Source organism: Chamaea fasciata, unplaced genomic scaffold, assembly GCF_029207755.1.
Source record: "Chamaea fasciata isolate MVZ Bird 193981 ecotype frontalis unplaced genomic scaffold, bChaFas1.0.hap1 SCAF_16, whole genome shotgun sequence".
Taxonomy (NCBI): domain Eukaryota; kingdom Metazoa; phylum Chordata; class Aves; order Passeriformes; family Sylviidae; genus Chamaea; species Chamaea fasciata.
This window is the reverse complement of record NW_027094101.1, coordinates 13911983-13934588: the sequence shown is the minus strand read 5'-3', so window position 1 is coordinate 13934588 and position 22606 is coordinate 13911983. Positions and strand designations below refer to the sequence as shown.

The 22606-nt window shown below is 46.9% G+C and overlaps 1 protein-coding gene across 1 annotated transcript in view; it reads left to right on the top strand.

Moving 5' to 3' along the window:
• Positions 1–22606, top strand: part of SLX4 (SLX4 structure-specific endonuclease subunit) — a 28719-nt gene extending 6113 nt beyond the window's left edge. The window contains exons 3-16 of the mRNA XM_066198393.1: positions 841–1544; positions 2381–2560; positions 3321–3495; positions 5542–5757; positions 6708–6922; positions 7813–8126; positions 9606–9888; positions 11132–11220; positions 14231–14377; positions 15231–15400; positions 16166–18624; positions 19528–19630; positions 19832–20287; positions 20891–22606. Coding sequence (XP_066054490.1) covers positions 1178–1544; positions 2381–2560; positions 3321–3495; positions 5542–5757; positions 6708–6922; positions 7813–8126; positions 9606–9888; positions 11132–11220; positions 14231–14377; positions 15231–15400; positions 16166–18624; positions 19528–19630; positions 19832–20287; positions 20891–21251 — 5535 coding nt within the window. The 5' untranslated portion in view covers positions 841–1177 and the 3' untranslated portion in view covers positions 21252–22606. The remainder of the gene's footprint in view (positions 1–840; positions 1545–2380; positions 2561–3320; positions 3496–5541; positions 5758–6707; positions 6923–7812; positions 8127–9605; positions 9889–11131; positions 11221–14230; positions 14378–15230; positions 15401–16165; positions 18625–19527; positions 19631–19831; positions 20288–20890) is intronic.

Genomic DNA, 22606 nt, shown 5'->3' with positions numbered 1-22606 from the left:
AACCATCATGAACTCAGGACTAGGAAGAAGGGGGCAATGAAAATATGTAAGAATGGAGCTCTAGTTTTAATGTTGCCTGGGAGTTGATGGCATTTCCATCTGGACAGTACCCAGCGCTGTTCCAGGTAATCCCTGCCTAGTACTGCTGTTCTTGCTGTAGCTGAAAAGATGAAGAAATTCATTCAAAAATACCATTTATTTAGTTTGTTTACCTCATGTATGTGACAGCAGTTTGTGAAACATGGTCAGTGCTGTGGTTTATTGAGTACTCAGGGGAAGAATTCAGCAGGAGCAGGAGAGCTAATCCTAAGTGAGCAACTGTGGAAGTAAGAGGAGAGAAAAGGCAAACATGTTTAATGGAATTGTTCTTTGACTCGTCTGAAAACCTCTTCTGAAATGCCAGAAACTCCGTTTATTTACTTTTCCAAATGAGGTTGGGCTCTCCTCTCTGAAACTGTAGTATCCCAAAGCAGAGTTTAACACTCCAAAATCACTGCTTGAGCTGAAGGATGGGGTTTTCCCTGCTGCATTCTCTGGTTTTGTGCTATATAAATATAAGTAGGAATGTGTATAACAAAAGGGCACTCCAAACCCAGAGTTCTAGTTCAAAAACCTGCCCCACATCAGATACCTGTTTTAAAATCTCTCCTCTCCTTTGCTCATGTGCCTTGGGCATGTCTGTAGTACAATTACAGGGACACTGTTTGGGGTCAGTAGCTGCAGTTTCTAATCTTAGTATTTCATGCAAATTCTCTTCTCCTTCAGCAATTTACACCTTGTCCCACATGCATCTGCCTGTGCCATCCTGTGTGACCACCCGCTTTTGTTTCTTTGTTTCAGGGCTTTCAGAAGTGTTTCTCTGAAGCTCTGTACCTTACCATGATGATCCTACACGTGCTCTGCACAAACTGAGGTGCCTAACTTATGGTCCTGAGTCTTCTGAAGAACCAGCTTGTGGAAGCAGGTGAGGTCCTTGGAGAGAAAACATGCTCTGCTGAATGTGAATTCAGTGTGGAAGAATGAGCTGTTGGAAATGCTCACTCTGTCTGATGACCTCACTGGAGTCTGGAGAATGGACGTCTCTGAGGTGCTGGAAGGGCTGATGCAAGTCTGAACTGATTCTGGAGTTTCTCCCTGCCTCACAGTATTCATAGGTCACAGTGTTACTGGAAAGCCAATGGATGAACAGGACAATGATTTTAAAGAGTTGTGGGCAAATATTTTGAGTGGGGCAAAGAAAAAGGCTGGGGATGCTGAGGCAACAAAGAGGGTTCAGAACAGGCCAAAGAGCACTGCAACACGAAGCAAATTAAGAAGAGGCAAAGCTGCTGCTGAGAGCCAAACCCATCATCACTTACCAGCAGTGAAGGAGACAAACTTGCCTCGAGATTTGGGTCCAAAGGAGCAAACACTGGTGCATGAAGAAGCTGGTGATGCTGCAGCCTGTAGTGGTGAGACTGCACAGGGGGATGGAGCAAGAAGCCCTCTCCCTGCCAGCCAGCTGAGCACAGGGACCACTGAGTGTAGCCAGAGGCCTCTGACAGGTGAGTGACCTGAAATTGTTCAAACAGAAGATAGGCAAGGACTGGAAGCACTCTGTAGTTCAGTGAAGGTTTTGAGAAATCCATCTGGAGGGGACACAGTAGCACTGTTGGAAGCAGGCTTGCCCCTTACACGGGTTTAACCTAGGAGTGTGTTCTGTGCTGCAAGCAGATGTCTCTCAGTAAGGTGAAGCCTTGGCACAAAGTGATTTGTTGGCCAGTCATTATTCACTGTTTTTTGGAGTTTCAGAACTGATAAAAATAGTCTCAGGTCATCTAGAAGCAATCTCAGAGTATATTGTGGTGGATTTTCACTCTGTGCTTCATTGTATGGTGACATACTATCACTGGATTTTGTCAAGGGCAAAAACATGAATGAGTTAGGAAAGGTGTTGGATTAATTCATAAAGGATTAGTCCTTCAGTAGCTGTTAAACATGATGGCCAGAATGCAGTCACCATTGATGGAAGTCCTTAAACTGATAAATTAGGTCAGTCAGGAATGGGACATAGTGTGGTGGGAATGCTGGGAGAGCTGGGCTGTGGGCCTGCCTTCCAAGGCTTCCTTAATATTCCTGCCTATAAAAGGGATACAGAGGTATCTGACCCTGTAGCACAGAACCCCGATGTTGCTGTTGTGGCTCCACAAATAGTTCACTTCTCCAAGAATGGCTGTTGCAGAGCTGAGCCTGGCCCAGGCTGCTGTCAGGGCAGGGCCTCCCAGCAGCTCTCAGTGTGTTTAAAACTGTCTGGTAAAACTGGTGTTTTCTCCCCCTCTAGTAAATCCTCTGAGTGGCTGTTCCCAGACTACCTTACCCTTCCTTCCCGCTGCTCCTGCAGGAACCTGCTCCTCGCCCACCCCGAAGGTGCGGGTGGCAGAGCTGGTGGTGGAGAGAATGCAGCAGTTCAAGAGGGTGGCACCTGAGCAGCTGAAACTCAGCTTGGATGAGAGCGTGCCAAGGGCTGCAGCCAGCGGGGATTTCCCTGCCAGGAGCCAGGAGCAGAACCCTCCTGAGGATGGTAAGTGTCTCCTCTTGGCTCTGGTGTGTGCAGAATGAGTGGCTGGTGAGAATAGTTGCCTGAGGAGCAGTCCTGGATCCTGGGGCTCTGTTCCTGACTGGCCTAGTGACTTGGTGTGCAAATCACTCCAAATCCTTGAGAAAACTTCGTGAAAGGATTATCCATACTTTTTTTCCCAGCTCTTCTCTAAGGCTGGATTAACCTCATGTAAATTCTAGAGGAATTGCCTTTTGGAAACAGGCAGAAATTCCAACAGGTTCAGTGAAGTTGGTCATCCTTCCCTTGGGACAGTGTTAGGCAGTTTTTAGGTAGCCCCATCTTTGGTACATCTCCAGGCATTCTCTAAGGTGATATGTTCTGTGTTGATAAATTGAATTCACAGCAAATTTACTCTGCTGGTTCTTTATAGATCAAGCCCCTGTTGGTTCTGTATGGACACGGAAATCTGCTGTGTTATACATTTGATGTATAAAATTCCATATTGTCCCCAGAAACTTCAGCCAAAACTGTCCCTTCATTGTCTCTGACATGTGAGCAAATTGTCACCTCCTGCTCCTGGGCTGGTCCAGTCTTGGAGTATTGGAAAGGAGCAGGTTGTACTTTTCCTGGTGAGAGATCAGGTGTGAAGATACAAGAGAACAATTGCAATGAATTTTTGTGTGTCTAGTTTAATAAGCTAATAATGACAAGTGTAAGAGTTTCTCACCTTCCATACAGGATTTAGTTTTCCGTCTTGTATCATCTCTGCCTTCTTTGCCAGATACCCACCATCTCCCATCCATGGAACACGACAGTGCTCTGGCTTTGGCTCTTCAGCAGGAATCCAAGGAGGAAGCCCTGGCAAGCCTGGAGGATGCAGGCTTGTTCTTCTGTCAGATCTGCCAGAAGGATCTCACAGCCATGAACACCCTGCGACGAGAGCAGCACGTCAACAGGTCAAACAGCAGCAGGACCTGTCCTTCCCATCCAGCCCCCCACAGACTCCTCAGGCAGCCCAGCCATGGAAGAACATGGGAGCAGGGATTCCGCAGAACAGTCTTTACCTTTTTGGCTTGAATTAACGAGTCATTTTGATGTGAAAGCAGAGGCTGATTGCCTTGCTCTGCAGGGCTTCTGCATGTGTGTGGCCAGGCCAAATCTGCTTTCATTAGCAGTGTGGCAGAGGAGCTGCCATTGTAAAGGAACTTGGTGATCTTAAAGGTCTTTTGCAACCTTAATGATTCCATTAGTGATGACTCCCTGATACAAATATTGAGATCTACTGATTTCAGCCAACCAAGTTGTGTTTGCTCTGTTTTGCTAAAATTCATCTAAGGACATCTGGTATGTCACTATACCTGAGCTGTTTGCTGAGGGAAATGTGATGCTACTCAGAGAGATGACTCAATTGAAATTACTGCACTTCATTTAACAATTTCCTTAGTGATAAAAATCAAACACAATGTAGAGGCAACTCTTTGGAGATTGAAACTGTGCTTTTCTGTTGACAAAGTGTCAGAAACAACACATTTGAAGGATTGTAAATTCTTAATTCAAGCACTTCCAGAAAGCAGCAGTGATGTAAATTGTCCTACATCATGCTACTGAGTGGCTCCCATTGATCAGGCTTGTTTTCACCTGCAGCTTTCTAGGTCCTACTGTTGTTTCTGTTCTCAGACATTTCGTGCTGCTTGAGAGGACAAAAGCTGTAAAACAGTGACAGTGTGCTAGATACGTGTTTTGGAAAGTCAGGCTTTTTGAACTATGAACATGTAATCATATGTTGAGATTACAAGGTTTTATTAGCCAGGGATTTTTGGATAGCAGCCTTCATCCCAAGAGTGAAGCTGTAGATGGACAGATCCACTGACACACCAGTAATCACCAGTGCTGAATGGTCTTTTAGCACAGTCTTGTGTGTGTCATTACCTAATCAGGGAGTGACTTTCCTAACAGGTACTGCAGATCCAGGATTTCACACCCTGAATCTCTTTGGAAAGAACAGAAAAAGAACAAGTACAAATTTTTACGTACCTTTGGCCTGCCAGAAATTATTTGAAGTTCATCATGCTGCACTCTGGAGCGTGGTGTCCTTTCAGCTGCTCCCTTTTCTGTTAACAGGGGTTTATAAATGAGCTGGAAGGTTAGAATGAGTGCAGGAAGAGAAATTAGGTGATGGACACACCTAGAGGTGTTCAAGGCAAGGCTGGAGTAACCTGTTCTAGTGGAAAGTGTCCCTGCCCATGGCAGGGGAGTGGATCAAGATGGTCTTTAAGGTCCCTTCCAAGCCAAACCATTGTGGGATTCCATGATTCTGAAGTTATTCACTGCGCTTGCCTTTGAGCAATATGTTTTTAATATTGAGACCATTATCTCCATGTAACTGTTCCATGTTGTGTTCATCACAGAGGTGGGCCCATAGTTTTTGTTTCTTTGGTGGATGTTTATGGCTGTTACCAATATTAGAAGTGATTGGGTTTTCTATTAATTATATCCATAGTAATATCAATACTGATGCCTTGGCAGGCTACCTGGAACAGAGGCTGGACAGTGTTAAAGGCATAAAGTAGGCATTTATTGAAAGGCCTTCAAAGGATACACTTTGGCAGTACAAGAGCCCAGCTGAGGCTACACCCAAGATGGACCAGGGGTCACGAGTTTTCACACTTTTATAAGTTTTGGTCCAATTACAGCTTCAGGTTATGAAGTCCCATCCTCCCAGTTTACTCTCCTCAGTTCACTGTTGTTTATACTTTTTGGGCCTGAAGCTGCAGTGGTGTCCTTGGTTCTCGGGCTGGAAAAGGATTGTTTTGTCTAAACTGTGAGGAGAACTTGCTAACACTTTATATGAAGTTCAGAGTTATATACTAATGCAGTACAGAATCTGGAAAATGTGAAAGCCAAAACTTAAGGCATCAGTACTAATATTAACATATTAATGGCTTCAATCTTAGCATGGGCCCTTTAAAGTCTCCGTAGGTAAGCTTGCCATTGTCTCCCAGGTGCCTGGATGAGATGGAAGCAGCACAGATGTCATCCTCCAGCAAACCAGTGGTCCCTGAGTGTCCCATCTGTGGGAAGCAGTTCCAAACCCCACAGAGCCGAGTCAGTCACCTGAAACGCTGTGCTGTGGAGATGGATGTGCCTCCTAATCTGCTTCTTCAGGCAGTGCAGTTGCAGCTGGCCACACTTGGTGATGCAACTCCTCAGTATCCTAGGTAAGCTGGTAGGAAAAACAAAAAGATGTTGGTTGCTTCCTTTGGCCTGAGAGGTGCTGGAGGTCGGGAAGAACAGTAAATGCAAGGCTGATTCCCATGCTGGGCAAAGCCTGAGCCCAGAGCAGGTCAAGTAGAGCCATGATCCAGTACCAGGTGAGGAGGATGTGGCAGTCAGCTGGAGAACTCAATTTCCCTCAGAAGAGATGAGGTGGTGGATGACTTTAAAAGCCAGCAGGCAGGAGCAGAATGGGGAATAAATAAAAGTGGCTTCCACTTCCAGTGGTTTGTCAGAATGATTTGTGCTCTGTGAGGCAATTGCTTAGTAAAGCTGAATGGTGTGTTTGAGCTTATTGAGCAGACCACAGAGCATGAGCATGGAGCCTTCCCTGAGATCTGTGGTGCCAGTGCCACAACTCCTCAGCTCATGGCTGTCCTGGAAACATCCTTTCACCCTGAGCCAAGGAGGAAGCAGATGGGATGTTTTAGACTGTGATTGGTACAGAGCTGCTTGCTTGGATTTGAGCAGAATCCTCAGAGTGCAGGAAGTGGGGCCGGAGTGAATTTGTGAAGGGGCTCCTAAGTCCCATTGTGCCAAGGAAAGACCACTGCCTGTTCCCTGCGGAAGCGGAGGGGTGAAAAAGCATTTTCTGGTGATCTGCTTTTCTCCCTGCTTCAATTTGCTTGTTCCCCTTTGGTAGAAAAAGTCATTCAAGGTAGATAAAGCAGATGCTCACATCCCAAAATAAGACCTCCCTAAATTGCTCTAAATTCCATGAACGATAAGAAATTCTTTGCTCTCTGCTAGGAAAGAAAGTACTGAATGGTTTTTATTATGCTTGACATGGGAATCTCTCTGAGCAAATGGAGCAGCTGCTCTGGAGTGCTCAGTGTTTGTTGTCTCTGATCCAGTCACATTAACTGGGGCTTCCTGCTGCATTCTTGGATTTCAGCAATCAGCCCAGCAGGGCAAAGCGGAAAGGCCCCTCCAATGAGGACTCGAGGAAAACACAGAAGAGGGCCAAAATGGAGCCTAAGGATGAAGATTTGCAGGTTGCCATGGCAATGTCACGTTCTCTGTTGGAGCAGGAAAAGCAGGAACAAGCAAAATCAGTTACAAATGTGAAACCAGTGGCTGCTTTCCCAATCAAATGGAAGCCAGGATCAGGTATGTGTTACAGCAAGTTAGCGTCTGAGGCTGTGTTATTGCAGGAGGAGCATGGCTGCTCTCCACCAAAACTTCCTTGTTGGATACAGGAGGGATGACAGCCCTGTTTCTGGTTTGTTTGAGCTGTCAGAGCTTCAGCAATATGCAGTATCCAGACTCAGTCAAGAGTGACTGCAGGATGTCCGTGGGTTTCAGGAATCTTGTGCTTTTTTCCACTGATTTGTTGTTTTGAATCTGTAAAATAATCTTAAGCTGTTGTTTCTTGTAAACTGTGGAAGTGAGGAGAAGTAACTTGAAAATATGATTGTTTTTTTTCCTGTAGTAAGTTCTTCTCCTATTCCTCCTGCTGCAGCCTGGATTAATGCAGCTTTTTCAGCGTTATCTCATATCATTTTGTCCTTTCTGCAGGGCCACGTGTCCAGTACATGCTGCTGAGCAGGGCCTTGCCATTTCAGAGTGCAGGAGGGTTTAGAAAGGCAGACAACTGCCAGGAGAGAGGGTTGAGAGCTCTGTAGAGGGGAGACTTCACTCTTCACAACCCTGCTCCTGCCCATAGGTACTCCCAGTTGGATTTGGGGTTGGGCATTAGTAAGGCAAAGGTCGTACGACACAGGATTTCCAAATGAAAGCTGCCCAGGTTTGTGTGAACTATGGTTTGATATCACCCATGACCAGAACACAAGAAAAGGAGTCCTTCATGAGTCTGTTGGTGGAGCTCATTTCTCCCATGAGGGCCATGTGAGGTTTTGGACCACCTGCACAATCTTAAGAGTTTTGTTCCCATGCCTTTTGGTTGTCACTGATTACAGCACTGAAGAAGCTGCTGTGTTGATCTCCTCTGTCCCGTGTGTTCAGCTGTTTACTTATTTGGGTTCCTTCTCTTTTTAAAGAGAAAAAAAGGCGTAGAAAAGGCACCAGTGCCCCTCCACCACTGCTGCTCCAGGACCCAGAGAAGGCCCAGAAGAGGATCCAGGAGCGAGTAGCTATGATGCTGACAGAAGAGGTGGAATTCCCTCCCACCCCTCAGCTGCCCATTAGTAGGATTCTGGAGGAGGAGTCTGGAAAAGCAGCCTGGCTCATGCCATTGTCCAAAGCCAAGGAATGCTTTTTGTGGAAGATCAGTGCTCTGATAGGACCCTGTGACCCGGAATCATTCTACACTGCAGCCTTAACCCCTCCTATTGTACCCTGGAAGCCTGTGCAGGTGGGGCTCTGTTGTCCTTGCTCTGATATGTGTGTGCCCTAGTTCTTGATACGTGCCCTGTATTCCTTCTGTTTCCTCATTTGGAATGTAAACCAGTGATCCCCTCTCTCTGCACACTCACTGCCCATGACCTGTTTTCCCCTGGTCTTACACAGTCAGGTTTGAGGATCTTGAACTTTCATTTCTTCCTTTTGGAGAGGAGAACAAGGCTCATGTTACCATGGTTTTTGAACTTTCAGTAAACAAAAGGGTTGGGAACAGAGTACTAAGTAAAGGAATCCCATCCTGTTCATTGTGCCATTAGTTTGTCCATATTTACAGCAGCCTGACTCTTGATTTTGTACTTGGCACTTCTTTCTGGTCATTTCTAGTGTGAACTTTGCCCGTGTTGCACTCAGCTGGGACTGGGGACAAAAGTTTAAACTGAAACCTGATATTTGCTAGCACAGAGAAGGTGGGAGTGCCTGGAGTGGTCCAGCAAAGCATTTGCACTCAGGCTTTCCCTGTGCATCCCACTGCCTCCTGGTGCATGTGAATTTGATCCAGGTCTCAGTTCCACTCCTTCATTTTGGTTCCACCTGGATCTGCCTCTTCCAGTGCTCTGTGTTTTTATAAAAATGCCCACAGAAGCAGACAAAGTTCTTTCAATCTCTTTTCTCCAAGAAGGATATCACTTCTCTTTCTTCCCTCTTTCTTCTCTTGAAGAAGTATTTGGTGCTATTGTTCAAGTATTTGTTTTATTTGATGCTTTATTTAATATTTCTTCCCTAGTCAAAGCCCAGTGTTTCTCTGGCTTGTTGCAGGTTGAGGCTGGAGAGGAGGGACTCTGTTCTAGGAAGTTTTGACCTTTCATCCAAGCCAAAAACTGCCAGAGAAGTTTAAAAATAAAAAGCAGGAACGTCTTTAAAATCATGGCAAGAGTGTGTTTTTCCTCTGATTCTTTCCATTCACAGAAATGGCTGAACTATTTTTACTTAGGAATAAACAAGCAAAATTATTTTTTGGGAGACGAAGACCAAACCTGGAAAATACCCACTCCAAGGTGAAAGTTTGATTTAGTTACAGGTAACTGCAAAAGCATTTCAGAACTCAGAACAGAAGCACCTGGAGAGCTTCAGCTGTGACTTTTGCCCAGAACTCCAGCTATAATGAAATATTTAGATGTTGAATTTGGAGCATTTCCCCCATCCTTTCTCCCTGTTTGGCAGTTGCCTGCACAGACATGCTTCTGGAGAAACCAACTTTTCTGCATTTTCCATTGTAGTTTTCTTTCTTCTGTTCAGAGCTGTCTTATTTCTGGAGAGTCCTTCATAGAAGTGCAGAGAGCTGTTTCCTCAGAATCCCCTATACCTGAGCAATGCTCTGTGATCCTTCATAGATGTTTCAGGAGTATGAAGTAGACACTGTACTCTGAGCTCTGCAAATACATAAAACAAGACCTAATTTATTGGTGTATTTTTTTCCTCCTCACTTGATCAGAATGAGCCACAGAACCTTCAGCCATCAGTGGGATCTCATCAGCCAGAAGTATCCCAGCAAACTCAGCCTGACTTCAATTCTCAGGAACCCACTTGCAGAAATAAGTTTGGAGGCCAAACTTCTGATGAATCCAAGCCAGGCCCTGAAGGACATGGGCAGCTTTTATCCCCGAGCCAGAAGGACTTTCAGACCCTGCAGGACCTGGTGGAGTTGGCCAGGGAAGGACTCACCCTTACTCAGTGGAACCTTGACACTGGCCATGTTCAGGCAGCAGAGCAGCCAGGTGAGTTGTGGCAGCTTTGTGAGCCCTGCCCCCGGTTCCTTCAGCTACACAGAGCCAGACTGTGGCTGGGCTGAGTCAGAGAGCCATGGCAGCACCCACAGGTTGTTGCTGTTGATCCAAGAGGTGATACTGTGGGGGCACGTTTTCCTGCAATAAGATGTAGATCCAATCAATCTGATATTTCTGAAATGGTTCATAAGTCCCAGCTTTTAAGAGAATTCCTGGACAGCAGGTACTAAATTCTATTTTAAAATTAAAGATATTTTTTGCCAGGAGGGAGCCTGGATGTGTTCAACAGCTGGAACAAAGTCTTCATTCCTGCTTATCTTGGGCATACAAGAGAGCTGGAGAGGGACTTTTCACAAGGACATATAGGACAAGGGGGATTGGCTTCAACCTGAAGGAGGTTATATTTAGATTAGGTACTCTGAAGAAATTTTTCCTTGTGAGGATGCTGAGGCCCTGGCACAGGGCGCCCAGAGAAGCTGTGGCTGCCCCTGGATCCCTGGAAGTGTCCAAGGCCAGGTTGGACAGGGCTTGGAGCAGCCTGGGATAGTGGAAGGTGTCCCTGCTCATGGCAGGGGGTGGAACTGGATGGGCTTTCAAATCCTTTCCAACCCAAACCAGTCTGTGATTCCATGAGTCTACCTGGACAGCCTTTCTTTTCTGTGCACTGTCTTTTCAGGTCTTGAGACAGTCGGATGAGAGAGATGCACAGGAGGGATGATTTTGTGTTGGACATCGATTACACAAACCTGAAGTTTATCTGTGCCTACTCAGGGTTGAAAAAATACAACACCTGGAATTCCTCTGTGGGCAATTTTCTAATGTCCCCAAAGAGAGATGCATGTGGTGCACAACTGCACTTTTCAAGGGCAGTGGTATCCCTTAAAAGTGCTCTGGCTCTTCCTGTTCATCTGTGAAAAGAGAACACCGTTCCTAAGCTCATCTGTCTGCGTTTGCACTTGGATGTAATACTCCTCACTTCCCCTGCTAAACTGCAGCAAATGGTTCTTGGCCCTTTAATGGATATAAATAACAGTGAAATGGTGCTTAGGTACCCTCAGCCTGTCACAACCCAGAGCCAAACACTGCAAAAAGGCATGAGGGAGAGGCTGAGCCTTGGGGCCAGCCAGCTTGGTCGTAGCAGCTGTCACAGCAATAATCCTCTTAGGAGTTCTTAGATCATTCTGTCTCACAAGGAAGTTGTATGTGATTTGTGATGTGCATTTTCTTCCCTGAGGAGAAGAACTGACTCCCAGTGATCCTCCACACAGTGGCTTTGTGCGCCCATCCAAGGAGAAGACCCTCCTCAGGAGCAGCAGTAAAAGAGTAAGGATAACCTTTTTTCCCACTCTATATGTTCATCTATAACAATTTCAAAAATGTTGCATTTGTGCAATTCAAAGAAGTGTGGAATATTTCCCATTCCTTTTTGTGGAAACAAAGTGGTGCTTAAGGTTCACAGGGACTGAGGATTCATCACGGGCACAGGTGAGATCAGCACACCTGGGGTGTTCATTGAAGCCCACAAGAGCCTGGGGATTTTTCAGTACTTGTCCTACCTGATGAGAGATGATTTCAATGCCCGGGAACAAAAGGCCAGGCTGCGCAGGTTTAGAGAGTTGTGTTGTAGCACTGAGAGTGTTTGGGGTAGGAAGCTGGGATGCAGCTGCAGTGTGTTGTGCAGTACACTGCTTTAATGCCCAGGTTACCCAGGAGAAAACTGGCAGCAGCCAGGAGAGACAGAGCTACTGCTGCTCCCTCTGGGCTCACACACCCAGCTCTGGGTGGTTCTGAATGGAGCTCCTTCCTCCTCTGGCACTTTCCTCCCCATGCTGTGTCCTGCACTGGGAGGGGGAATTCTTGCAAGGACTGCTTGGCTTGTACTAAATCCTGGCATAAAAGCCTGGTAGGTGATGGAATGTTGTGAGGGCCATGGAAGATGAGCAGTTTTTGCTGCTAATTGAACTTTTAAAGGGTTTGGTGTAGAAAACCCTCAATGGTGGGAACACAGAGGATTTAGTTTGACAATCAGTGTGTGCTCTATGGTGACTGAGTGAGAAATACAGCTTAGTAAGTCACAGATGATTTTTTTATCAAGCCTGTGGTGTTCTGTAGATGTCATCCCACAAGCACCAAAGGATGTGTAATTTTTCATGAATGCATAATCAGTTTTATTCAATTGAAGTTCATACAAAATAAAACTAATTCATTTCCTTACCGAGGTCATCCACTTTATCTGATGAAACTTACTATCATTTGTTTGATAATAAATAATCATGCCCTGAAAGGAAGTACATTTTGGTGCTGGATAAATTTTGATGTTCTAACAACATACTTTCATATTGTGCTTATAGGATTAAGATACTTCTAAAAGGAGACAATTCCTTGAGGTGAGAATTGGTATTAAACTTGACCATCCCAGCTACTTGGTACAGAAACTCTAGGTATTCTTTGGGGTATTAAAAAAATATATCCTTAGCAGGAAAAGGGTTTGTTTTGTTTTTCTATTTAACCAGAGGCCTTTAACAAGACAGAAACTGTTTGCACACTGTTGTTGAAACTCAGTTGCTCCCAGCAAAACCGGTATGGTCATTTTTTCAGAGTCTGTTTCCATTATAGTTTTCCTGAGCAAATGAAGTGTTGTTGAAGAGCTGGATTGCCAGTGGGAGAGACTTGGTGCTTTATATGAGCAAAAAGAGTCTAACCATGTAGAGCAAATGCACTCACTGCATTGGTAACACATCCCCTGTGCTGAAGACCCTTGGTCACACCAATGGGGTCCAGTCCCAGTGGCCAGCTCAGCAGGATAGAATGTTCTGGTGTGTTCTCCAACACACGGCTCATACCTGCTCAGAGCTGTCTTCTGGCCAGTTTCTTTGCCTTGCACAGGGAATGGAGCAGCCAGGAGGTTTCTGGCCTTGTTTAATTTCCCCATTCTTGATTGATAATTTTAGCACCAGCAGGAAAGCTGTTCTGGGCTCGCTGCCTGGAACGTCGCATCGCGAGCCTGTGTTTGCTGGCGGCCCCAGAGCAGGCTCACAGGTATCCCACCTGCCAAGAATAAGAAAGCAAGAAGAGTCAGATTAGTTTCCAAACTGAGTTTCCTGTCTTCCCTTTGGCAGTTCGCAGCACTGCCACGACATGCAGAATGTTCCCTAGCCCACCTATGAAGGCTGGGAGAAGTGTTCCAGTGTGTGCTGCTAATTCCTGCTGGTTGGAGCGAGTCGAAAGGTTGGCTCTCCACAGCCCACTGCTAATGTGGAAACCTGCTAAGAAAATGAAGAGCTGTGTTGTTCCAGGTGGAACTGCATCTCCTGCAGATGTTCCCTGGAATAAAACTTGCAGTTCCTCAGCTCTGCAGTAGGTTTGAAAAGCACACGGTCAATGATTATGGTGTTAACCATAACCTGGTTTCCACGTGCAGTCAGGCTGTTTTTCAACCCAGCTGTGATCTGAGGGTGTTTCACACTTGTCTGAAGCACTCCAGGGCCACCTCCAGAGCTGCAACACTAGGAGGGATCTGAGTCTTCAGGAGATTGCCTGGGAGCAGCTCCAGAGGAGCTGTCTTGCCATCCTTGCTGTCTTTGGCAGCATACCCCAAGCCTGACTTTGCCATCACCATAACCAGCCACAGGTAACTCAGCCCTCCCCAAAATTCTAGCCAGGGGTTCTGGAATGATAAAAGTTATGTTTCTCTTTTTGAAATGGAGTGGAATTTACAAAAGAGCTTTCAGTAGCATGCTCATAAATTCCTTTGAACTGGATGCCTATGTTAGTTTTATTCTGTGGGGGCCCCTTGTTTGCAGAGCTGCTCTTCTCAGCTGTCATTGCCAGATAGTGAAAAGAGAGAAGAAAGGCTCATTACCCCCTCCTGAGTCTTCCTCTTATCCTGATTATAGTGAATTGAGTTCAAGTCTGTTGAAGTGGAAGTTACAGTTTCCTAAAATTGTGGTGGGAGGCAGTAGTAGATCAAGAGGCCAGCTATAGGCTGTGGCTAGACCACAGCAGGAAATGTGTGGTGAGATCTGAGGGTGATAATGTGCTGTGACACAAGTACAGCAGAATACAGCACAACTCCCTTTCTCCACCATGGACAGGCTGTGAAAAAGTAGAGGCAAACAAAGCGGGAATGTCTTTTAGACTTGTCTGCTTGTCCTGTGGAAGACCTGAAGTTCATAAAGCTGATGATTATCTTCAGGAGGCAGAGGTGGTGTGTCCAGGCTGGGCCCACAGCACAGCGGTGCTGATAAACTGGGTTACTCCCTTCTTACTTTTCTGGGAAAGTGTTTGACAACTATAAACTCACACCTGTCTTTGTGTTCCTTCTGTGTCCTAGTCCTCTCTCGGGCTGCTGGCTCAAGATTTCGGTGCCATGGTCAACAATCCCCACCTGAGTGATGTCCAGTTCCAGGTGGACAGCGGGGACATCCTCTACGCCCACCTGTTCGTGCTGTACGCGCGGTGTCCGGCGGCGGCTCAGGCTGTGAGTGCTGCTGTCGTTCCTTCTGCTCCTGGTTAGGAGGGTCCAGACTGCCCCCTCTCACAGCCAGCCAGTGCCCCAAAACAGCACAGACCGCTGCTGGGCTTAATGGCAACTGCCTCAGGACCTGCAGTGGTTTTTCAGCTTAGGAAACCAGAATAAATCCTGACCAAGCGGTGAAAGATGTGCTACTTTATCCTATTCAGGGAGGCTATGGGGAGTCAAGGATCCTTGCATTCCGCCCATGAGCAACGAAGGAAGCTTTCAAAGTGCTTCTTGCCCTTGCATTTTTGTCCCTGTGCAAGCACAGACTGCCTTGTCCATCTTGGTTTGTCCTGCCTGTCACCCAGGCTGGGGAGTGTGAGCAGGGAATGGGGAAGTACTTTTAAATAATCTACACAGAGGTATTGTCACTTTTGCTTTGGAAGTATCTGCAGTGACTGTGCTTTTTGCAAGGCTAGTAAAGGAGTTCTTATATTCCCAGAGCATTTCAGGCTGAATAGCTCCCAGCCTGCTCCTGTGCAGCTTCCAGGTAAATTCAAAACAGACCAGATAAAGCTCATACAGAGAGGTGTAGATGGAAATTGGGCTAGGAAGTAATATGATTGCAAAACTAAGTGGAGAACTCTAAGACCACCTTCTATACGTGTGACTAAGGCAAGTAGTTAAACAAAATTAACAGCCATAGTGTCAGGAAGGACGTGGCCTGTTCCATAGGGAGCTCTGCGTAACTGCCCCGCCTTGGCATCCTGGTCCTGAGGCTGGGCATGAGTGAATGGAAGGAGCTGATGGGAATAAGGATGGATGTAGGTGTTGTGTTGCTTTATTAGCAAACACTTTGCTTTCTGTGCCCCAGGTGCACAGCGAGGGGTTGGTGGTGGAGGAGGACGGGGCCGCACCGACGCACCGGGTGCTGCTGAGTGATGTGTCAGCCGGGGCTGTGGCTGCCTTCCTGCAGTACCTCTATGCTGCTGACACCAACTTCCCTGCTGGACTGTGGCCCCAGCTGCGGGCTCTGGCTGCCAGGTGTGTACCCTGAGCATGTTTTGGACCTCCCTCAGGCTTTCAGCCACACTGACCCCAGTTTGAGATCTTCCATTGCAGTTTTAGTGGCTTACAAATTCCATGGTCCTTTGCTACATCTTAAACGAAACTTGCACGTAAGGACATCCAGCCCTCCTCAGCTTTTCCATCTAAATAAGAGTTTCTGTGTTCAGTATATGCTCAGCAGACTTTGGCTGAGTTTTGTCTCAGGATGTCTGTTGGCAGCTGATGTTGAAGATGATGAGCACAACTTCTAAGTGTGATTCTCGCTTCATCTGAACAACACTTGTAGAATGTGTTGGATGCTCAGGCTTTAATGTGTTGTGTCAGCCATGCTCTCAGTCGTGGTCCTAGGCATGCACTAAGAGCTTGAAACAGGATCAGTTGCTGAGGTATGTGTGGCACATGGCCAGCCATGTATATAGAGAGGTGCCCTGTCTTTCCAAAAAGCCAGGAATCTTGTACGTGGCAGATACTATCCAGCCTCAGCCATTCCATGGTACTTTCCCATTGCCAAGGGAATTTAGTGTAGTCAGTCTCAAACACAGAAAAGGAATGTGCCTGATAATTTCATGTGAGTGACACCTGGAAAAGGGTATTTAGAATTTTAGGAGAACACTGGGTCTTGTACATCTAAACTCCACATTCCTCATGTAAATTCCTTATAAAGCTCACAAAAGTGGTCTGACAGCCAAATGAAGAAGTACTGGAGGAGGAAATACTAATGTTACTATTGTATCCTTGCAGGTTTGGTGTGAGGGAACTGATGGCAGAGTGTGAAAACAACGCTGGAGAGAGCCAGGTGTCCTCCGGAGTGGATTCAGAAGATGATCTCCTCTCTGTGAGGGATGATGAAGATTGTGAGGACAGAGCTGAGAATTTCCAAGACCTCTTGAAGTCAGTGTGGGTGGGTGAAGATGAGGAAGAAGTAGCTATGCTGAGCCCTGAGTGTCAGAAGGAGGATGACAGTGAGGTGGGAGAACAAGAGCTGGAGGAAATCTATGAGTTTGCTGCAACTCAGAGAAAGATGGCTCAGGGTGAAAGAGAGGTGAGCGAGGGAACACGCTGCAGCATCTGCAGTGACACTGAGGCAGTCCAAGGTACAAACCAGCAAACTGAGCAGGAAGAGGTAAAGAGACCTGAATCTGCTTCAGTAAGCAACAGCCTCAAAGATCAGAGGGATGGCAGCAGTGTGGAAAGATCTAAATGTGACTTGTCTGCACAAGAAGAGAAGATGCAGAATATAAATAGGTGCAAGAGCATGAATGATCCACAGACCACTATTGTGCCTCACCACAGTGAACCTCAGAAATGGGATGGAACATCCCATGGTGCTAATGAAGGAGGGGCTGTTGGGGGATGTGAGGATGTGAAGGATTCCAGGTCATCTCATGTCTCACATGACAAGGCAGATCACTGTGAAGAGCAGTTTCCTGGTTTCCAGGGTGATACTGATATAAATGACAGCTATGGACATTTGTTTACTGCCTCTCAGGAGGGTCACTGTGAGCCTTCCCCAGTGAAAGAAGTTACCAAAGAATCAGGAAAGTCCCCTAGTGAAAAACATGTTGGTCTTAATGATTCACTTCTGTTCAGCAAGTCACAAAAAGACTGCTCTCCCTGTAAGAATGGATTTTGTGGGAGTCTAACTCCCCAGCCTTATGTGTCCCTTTTTCCCGCTCTTGACTTTTCACCAGCATCTCCAAAATCAGAGGGAAAGTTTGCCAGGGAGCATGTGTCAACACCAAAGCGAAACAAAATGGAAAAATCTTTCCCATCTGGTGAAATACACTCCCAGAAATCCAAGGACCCAGGTGCTGCACCGAGAAACAAGATCACAGTTTCTCCAGCAGAGCTTCCCAACAGTGAATCAAACAGGCACACACACGTCCCAGTGTTGTCATCACCAGGCAGGACTCAGGATGCTGCAGCTCAGGAGATCAAGGAGGGTGATGTTATTATTCTGTCTTCTGATGATGATGAAATGGAGTTACAGGGCAAGAAGTTGCCAGAGTCTGACTCTGCTCTGAAGAAAATGGAAATCCCTGGGCACATGAAGTGTACAGACATGGAACAAGGTCCTGAGATACCAAAACCTGACCATAACTCATCAATCTCTGAAACAGAGCAGAGGTCAGTCCAGGTCTCATATGGCAGTACAGACACAGTGTGTGTAAGTGGTGATGTAAAGGTGTCCCCTGAATTTCCTCTCAGCAGACAAACAGATGCTTGTACAGAGGTCATCACACAGAGTCCAAACCCGAGCCCTGGGAAAAGGCTCAGTAATGAAATGTCTCCAGGCACCGACAGCTCCTGGCTTGTGCCAGGAACACCATTTCTGAGCAAAAGCACAAGCTTCTCAACACAGACTCAGGTCACAAGTATTAATTCTTTAAAAAGTCCAGGATCTAAACTGAGCACAAAGAACTTAGCAGCAGGTAACAGTAACCATAAAATGACTGGAAATTTAATAAAAGTTCATGAAACAAGGTTGTCAAACAAACATTTGCCTATGGAGAACTCGGCCAGTGGAAAGAGCCCAGCCAGTAGCCCAGCAGCAGAATCCTTTTCCAAGAACCCCCTTCCAGTTTCTCCAGTAGGTCCAGTTCTCCTCTCCCCTGGGCACACCAACACGGAAAGCAAATGTGCCAATACCTCAGGTTTACCCACACTGGTGCCTCTGTGCCAGGAGCAGCCACTGGAAGATAAAATCAACGTCAGTGTGGTTGAGCTGGAGGACAGTGACAGGGAAGTAAGTCTGCCTTCTCTGGGTAGCAGTGTCCTGCTGTGTGAGGAGCCCCCAATCCCTGTTGATGACTGCTGGCACGTTGAGTATGTGTCACCAGCCAGAGGTGACAGCCACAACTCTGGCCAGGTCAGCCATGCAAAGACCAGCATGGCCAGCAGCCCCAGCCCTGGCTCTTGGCATGAGCAGGGGGAGAGCCCAGTCCAGGTGCAGGGAATTAAGGGCAGCACCCCTCTCCAAGGAAGTCCTGCTGGCAGGAGAATAACTTTGCACTGCCCTGAAAAGAGCCCTATTGAGCCATGCTCATCAGTGGGCAGCAGAGCCAGTTACCTGGACTCCAAAATCTGGGATGACTGGAATGGAGAAGAGAAAGAAGATGAACTTCCAGAGATTCTTCCTCTGTCTCAGAGGTTGGCAGCTGCAGCAGGAGCCGGTCAGACAAACCCTGTCAAGACTCCTGGTGAGAGCTTGTATTAATACTAGATTTATTTGGCTAGTTAAACTGCTTTTATTTTAGTGATTATCTTACCTGTGATGCACTTGACACACTGAAAGGGCCTTTGGACTTTCTGATACAAAGCAGTTGGCAGGGCCAGGCACAAAGAAGGTGCAGGCATTTGCTATGGGAAAGAGCCTGTCTAAATGTGGGATTCCTGGTGTGTAGCCATGTGTGTTTCGTTGTCACCAGTCCTTTGGTAGTGACAGTACTCCTTGCAAAAGCTGTGGGTTCATGGATAGAGGAAAAAAAAACCAAAACGGAACAAAACACAGGCTCCAGCCTGCTTGCCAGTGAATTGATGTAATAGATGTTGCAGTATCTAATTAAATATATTATTAATTATGCCATACTAAATGATTCATTTAAGGGGTGATTAGAACACGATGTGAAACTGTGCTTCACAGTGTCAGTAAACTGGTATCATTGAATCAGTATCTAACTCCAGACCCCAGTAGCTTGATTTGCCCAATTTTTATGCATCAAGTCTCTGTTATGAAATTCCCTCCCTGTGAGAAGGAACACAGTACAGAATTCAGTAAACATGGCTGTAACTGCTTTCTAAATGTTGCCTGTTTTAACAAAGCTCTGAATGGCCTCATTTTCAGATGTGACATATGACCCAGTTTAAACTGTTTTCTGATGTAAAGTCAATGAAAACCAAGTATCCTGATTGGGGGGGGGGGGGGAGTGATGACTGTTCTATCCAATATGAAGCTGAGTAATAACTAAAGTCGCTTATAAGGAAGTAGTTGCTATTAAACAATTATTAGATAATATAGATTTCTGCCACTAAGAGGAGGAGTTACCAGCCATTTTAAGTCTTTTTGTAGTGATTCTCATCACAGTAATTTCATTCTGCTGCAGAACCTTCCTGTCAGAAGAACAACGGGTCCCCCAGCACTCCAATGACACCCATGCCAGCTTATTCCATCATGGAGACCCCGCAGCTGAAGAAGGAGCTGAGCAGGTGAGCATTACCTCCCCCAGGATGGCTCTTTACAAGAGAAACCTGCTGGAAGGCAGTGTGAAAGAAGGGAAACCATGGTGAAGCTCCAGCCAGTGCTTTCTGAGGTCACATCACACTTTTCCAGCTGCACTTCCTCTTGCTGAGCTGTGACAGTGGAAGGTGCAGCATTACTGTAACCTAAACTCCCACCTTCTCTTTCAGATTTGGTGTCCGTGCTCTTCCAAAACGCCAGATGGTGTTGAAGCTGAAGGAGATATTCCAGTACACTCACCGGGATGGGGACTCTGACTTTGAGGATCAAATCTCCTATTCCCAGCCCCTCCCACAGAAGTCCCCGGCCAAAGGGCGGAGGCAGCCGAAGGCAGGCCGGGCTGCTGCGGGCGGGAATCGTGCCAGTGCCCCGAGGGTTGTGGGCAAGAGGAAGCAGCTTGCCAAGGCTTCTGCAGTGCTCCCTAGGGATGAGGCTGATGGTGCATCCCGTGGAACAAGTGGTGCCACACCCAAGGACAGAACTAAAGTGACACATCACCCAGAAGGAGCCAAAGAGAAGGAAAGGCCATCTGTGTCACTGGCGGCTGATGGCGAGGAGCCCCCGGCATCCCAGGAGTCAGCAGGTTCTTCGGTGGATGGAAGTGACGTCTCCTTTGGTTCACAGAGGTGAGGCAGTGAAATCGTAGACAAAACATTCAGGAGGTGCAGGACAGAGATGAGGGGGGAATGAGGCAAACAGAGGTGAGTGTCAGTGTGGCCTTCAGTGGCCCTGTCACCTCCTGGAGTGTGTCACATGGAGGCACACTCCCTACAAAAGAAACAGGCTTTGGATATTCAGTCTAATTCCCACTGGACTATTCTCAGAACATAAAAGGGCTGCTTATGAGCAAGGCCCAAATCTGGTATGCCTGGTCTGCAGGTCAGTGACGTAGAGCACTCTGTGCTGCCTGAGAACCTGCAGCTGGAGTTGGGAGAGGACAGCACAGCACCCCTTGGCAGAACCTGCCAGGAGGGAAGGGCCAGGAGCCAGAAATTCTGAACAGCTCCGGGCTGGGTGAGTTGGACCAGCGCTGTCCTGGCTGGGATGGGAAGTTTGCAGAAACCCTGCCACGTTCTGCCCCATTCATTTTGCAGGTGCTGGTAGTGCAGGGTCTGTGATCCCACAGAGGGAAGTCATAAGGTTTCACTATCACGGATTTGGGGAGCTCTGGTCCTATCCTTGTTGGCCTGTCTTTCTGTGACCTCTGGTCTGTTTCATCCTCCTTTTAGTTCCTTTGTGAATGGATTTGAAACCTGTGCTTTTGCATCTGAGGAGGAGGAAGAGGAATTTCCAGCATCTCAAGCAGCAGCTCGGGAAGAGGAAAAGCTGGAGGCAGTAAGGTGCTACATCCGCTCAAACACAGCCCTGTACAACAGGATTCTCTTCTACGAGCCCATCGAGCTGGCTGATCTGCACACAGAGCTCAAACAGAATGGCATTAAAATTTCCAAGGCAAAGCTGCTGAACTTTCTGGATTCTCAGTGCATCACAACTACCATGGCCAGAGCCCGGAAAGAGCAGGAACAGAAAAGGAAGGAGAGCAGAAAACAGAGAAGGCGATATCGAGTGAAACCCACTCCTACCCGTTGAAAATTCTGTTCGTGTAGGCCTTGCTGCCGAGCTGGAAAGCCCGTTCCCAGCTGGTGCTCCAGCAGCAGGCGATGGGTGGAGCACTGCTGCTCCTTGTGGCCTTATCCCAGGTGACAACCCGGAGAACCGGCCCTCTGCTCCGCTTGCACAAACGTCCCATGGCTGCCCTGCCTTCAGCACGCAGCTCACCTGCAACCTCTTTTCACCCCGTTTGACTCTTGTGCCTTTTCTTTCCATTTTTCTAATAGATTCTAGGTCCCCAACTTTTCTTTGTGCAGGTGCTTCCCTCAATGACACATGCCAGAACCTATTCCCTGGAGTTGGGCTGTGACATGCTTCACCCTTCACATTCCAGGATTCAATCCACTCTGTCAAGCACTGCCTGTTTACACTCCTGTGATTTCCATCTTCACTTCTTCAGCACAGTTTGCACTGCTGATTTTTAAGGCAGGGAATGCCATGGAAATACATAAAAGGCTTTTTTTCTTGCTTCACCTGGCAATCTCTACTAAAACTCCTAAATCTGTGTTTCTGAAACAGCAGCAGAACAGGGCAAGTGTTTGTCCGATTCCCTTTGTGACACCTCCCAAAAGCAGCACTGACACCCTATGTCCCAGGAAAGCCCCCAGGAGAGATGTCTTTAAGAAAATATTTAAGTGACCATTGGACCTTTTCAGCACTTCTTCCAGCTTGAGCTAAACCTACTGCTTGAATGAGTCCTATTTCCAAGCTGGAGTGGTCGCAGGTGTAAAGTGTCTGGGACTTCTTGAGAAGTCTTGGACCGTAAACTGTCATAATTTATATATTGACCTTCACAGCAACTTCTGATTTCTGTTTGTTCTAGTACTTCTGAGTGTGCAAAGGCTCCCTGAAATACAGGGAGACAACACAAAAAGATGGCAGATTTCTAGATACCTTTGTGTATGTGAAACATATTTTTTTAAATACAGAATTTGCTTTTGATTTACATTATAAACAATAAAAATTTTAAATCCTGTCCATTCCCATATGGAACAGCAAAAAAACACAGGATTGCATAGAAAACAAGAACTTTATTGAACTAGACAACTCTTCCCAGCTTCAGCTAGCGTGTGAGAACATCACTGGGAAGACTGCCTAAAAAACTTAAACTTCAAAACTTGGAAAAACTTTAACTGGAAGTGGGAAAAACTTGTGGGAATCCTACTTTCCTAATAACAAAGGGATTCTTAACACCTATGGGCGGGAACATCCCAGTGCCCGGACTTGGCCCCGGGCATACCTTCCCTGCCGTGTCTGGCAAGGCCGGACTGAGCTGGGGCCACAGAGCCAGAGGAGAGGGGCGAGAAGCGGTGTCTCCTCCTCTGCCGAGGGCC